General features: G+C 41.9%; 1 protein-coding gene across 1 annotated transcript; it reads left to right on the forward strand.

Moving 5' to 3' along the window:
- The first annotated feature begins 220 nt into the window (after nt 1–220).
- Nucleotides 221–1,778, forward strand: ier2b (immediate early response 2b). The gene has a single exon (XM_079338196.1). It carries the CDS (start codon nt 427–429, stop codon nt 958–960), a length of 534 nt encoding a protein of 177 aa, XP_079194322.1. The 5' UTR covers nt 221–426; the 3' UTR covers nt 961–1,778.
- The last annotated feature ends 1,855 nt before the right edge of the window (nt 1,779–3,633 follow it).

Below are 3,633 nucleotides of genomic sequence, written 5' to 3' on the forward strand. Positions count from 1 at the left end.
TATAAAAATTTAAAAACAAATTTAAAAAATGGGAATACAAATCATCTGGGAGAAAAAAGGTAGACATGTAGATGTAATGTCGTCTGTGTGTGTAGGCGTGTGCATGTGTTTGTGTGTGTGTGTGTGTGTGTGTGTGTGTGTGTGCGCGCGTGCGTGTGTGTGTGTAGCTAGCAGGTGTGGGCGGCGCCTGTTTTTCACTTACTGGGGAATGAAGTCTACGTTACGTCAAAGGGGAAATAAAACGCCACCCTTCCACTGAAGCGCTGTCATTTCTCAGAGCACAACAACTGGTGAACAGCTAAGATCCGAGCCTAGAAAGAATACAAAGTAGAAACTTAAGTTTTCTCGTGACAGAAACAGTTTGTCTTAGTGCCAAAAGTGCCAAATTAACTGTATATAACTATTACGCATAAAAAAACCAAAACAATGAGTGTCACAGCCGCTATGGAAGTCAACGCCGAAGCCAGACGAATTTTAGCCGTGTCGATAAATAAGCTGTACGCTTCCAGGACCCAGAGAGGCGGACTGAGACTCCACCGGAGCCTCCTACTCTCCCTGGTCATGAGGTCTGCCAGGGACATCTACCACTCTTCTCGGGAGAGCGAGGGTCCTTCATCGGAGGAGCGGATGGACACTAGCTCCGACCCAGAGGAGGAACAACAACAACCCTGCGCGCCCGAGCCCCAGACGACACTAATCTCATGTGAGCCGGCCCGAGAGGAACCGGACAGCACGGATGAAGAATGTGAAATTACAGAGGACAAAGAGAACCTGAGCCCGACGAGACAGTCCAGGAAGCGCCGGGGCAAGGCGTCGGCTGCGCCTGACTTCCTCCCGATTAAGAGGGCGAGGCTGGAGCCCGGAGAGGAGAGATATGCTGCCCCGCCGGGCAGCTGTCGCTCCGGTGCCGGGGACTCCCTGATCGCATTGTCTCTAAATCGGGTTATATCAGCCTTCTGAACAGATGGAGGGACAACGTAGCCTCCAATCGAACTTTACATCGGAGTGATTCTCAACTCCTCGATCACCGACGAGGGCGATGTGATCCCTTTACGCACTGAGGGGCTGACCTACTTCAGCCGGTCCCGGGACAAAGGGATTACTGGGGCCATGGTGCGACCTCTCCGGTCGGCCTGGGATGAAGTCCCGATAAACAAGAAGGAGAAGAAGAAGTAACCGGGCCAAAGAGAGCTAAATGTGGCCGGAAACTTTGAGGAAGACAGAGATGGAACTAACTAGGTTGCTTTTTGTTACCCTGTGATTCACCTTCAGTTAAAATGAGTCCAAACAAGAACAAGTGACTGCTGACTCGAAGTGTATGTATGTGTGAATCAGCAGAGAGTGGTGTGAGTCAGAAGAAGACCACAGACACGAACACACGCATGAACACATACACACCGAAAGTGAGGCTTCAGGGAATTTCCTGCCTTTGTATTCCGGGATATCAACCTTAAACACTGAAAGAGGAAGGACAATTGTGGCAGCCACACAAGTGTACATACATTTACAAACATTCATCTGCTGCTGTGGACTTTGAGTGATCAATACTACTGCTTTGGGACTGTCCTAAAAAAAATCGGCCACAGTGCCATGAAAAACAGGCTCTCCACATGGTGTTGGAAGCCCAGTATGTTTTTTTTTTGTTTTTTTTTAACATCACTTCAATGTTGTCTTATATTTTACCTGTGAAAAATAAGATTACCTCACATTCGAAGCTGCTTTTTTTTTAACTTGTATTAAGGTGTCAATATTTGTAATAAACACTTTAGAAAGTGCAACGTGGTCATGTTCTCTTTATACTGTATTATAACTTGTACACAAAAGTCTGTTAGGCCATAGATCACAGGGTCAATCCTTTTAAAAGAGGGAGGAGGTTGGTACAAGCCAGCGCCAGTCTGGCCTGCAACACTAATCTCATGCTTATAACACACACATTCAAATACACACACACACGCACACACACACACACAGGAGCAGCTTCCAGGGTCGGACCGCTTCCTGTGGATTATGACAGAATTCTGAATCACATCCTTCCTTCCCAACATGACCTGACACCAATCCAGAGAGGGTTTTAATAAAAGAGTTACCAGTTACGCAACACAGCTGGAGCTTCTGAATAATAGACAGCAGCAGGTGTTTATAGCCTGAGGGCCTCTTCAACATAATATTCATCATCATCATCATCATCATCATCATCATCATCATCATCATCATCATCATCATCATCATAAGAAGCAGCAGTACTGACTTTGAGCCAGATCACCTGAAGCTAAAACAACACCCTGAAACTCAACATGTGGTGATGTTGATCAGGTAGTTCTGGTTGCTCAGGTTTTCATATACCAATAAACTCATCATCATCATCCTCAATGGGATGAAAAAAAAGTATGAGTAATGATGAAGAAGAAAAGGGAAAAATATTATTAAGGCTGAGAGGATAATAAGGATATGAGGAATAAAGGTGATGTCATGCCCCAAAGGTCAAAAGAAATAGTTTCTATAATTATAAAAGTATCTCTGTAGTTTTTGTCATGTTAAATGATAGTTAAAGTTTAACAAACGTGTGTAATTTCAACCATGTATTATTTATTTGAAATACAATCCATTAAACCCACTATTCAGATGCCTTCCTGAGAATTAGATCTGGAGATAAAGTTCGACAGGTGGAAAATGTCAGTGTTGTCGTAACAAACTGTGATGACTTCACTTGTGCAACATTTTAGTTTCACTCAGAGGGTTTCCTGAGGTCACCTCTGAAGGTAAACTGTATCAGGAAGTTCAAAGGAACCATGTCATGGTATCTTTTAAACAAACATTGATCCAGCTGCTGGGTGTATGAGAGGCTGAGGTCAGGTGACACAAGTATTGATTTACCTAGACCCAAAGTAGACCTAAACCTTTTTTTCCCATCTTTCTTACAGGACTTTGAACACCAAATAGCTAAGATAGTCTCGGCTCAAAGATTACTGTAGTGAAATTGAATGTTTTTATTTGTTTCCGTTCTTGTCTTTACATTCACTATGTATGATATCAGCTCCCATGAAGAACAACACTATGCATTAATCAGCATCTATATGAAAAAATGTCTGCATTCATTGTAATACTTAGTAAATTCATTTATAACACAATAGGCAAAAGTCCTGGATTTCTGCTGGTATGCCTATATGTGTACCTTCCTAATGAGTTAATGATTGGGTTCCACCATTAAAGTAACAACGTGATTATGCACTTGTTAATAATTGATTAATGATCAATTCAAACAGATAATTGTTTAACTTAAAAAAAATACCCAGTAGCAGCAGTGATAAAGTAAAAACAGCATGATTCATTGTTAGAAATAATACATTTGCTCTTGGCATTTATCAAGCGTTTTTTTTATGACTGATGTTTTTTCTTCAAATTGTCTTTTTTAAGAAGTAAACAAACACAACACAGGTCAAAGACTTCCCCTCACAACAGAATGTTCTATGACTAATAATCAAGGTGAATAGCTTTCAGAGGAAAGAAAACAATCATCATCATCATCTTCTCTCTTATATTGAGAAAGGGAACCCAGAAAAGGGTGCTGATGACATAGAGAATATAAAAATGTGATGGTAAGTTATATGATTGTTGGAATAAATCATGCTAAGC

This window comes from Symphodus melops (genome assembly GCF_947650265.1).
Source record: "Symphodus melops genome assembly, chromosome: 2".
Lineage (NCBI taxonomy): Eukaryota > Metazoa > Chordata > Actinopteri > Labriformes > Labridae > Symphodus > Symphodus melops.

Excerpts from the sequence above, each read along its gene's own strand:
- ier2b (XM_079338196.1), top strand. The coding sequence starts at position 427 with ATGAGTGTCACAGCCGCTATGGAAGTCAACGCCGAAGCCAGACGAATT.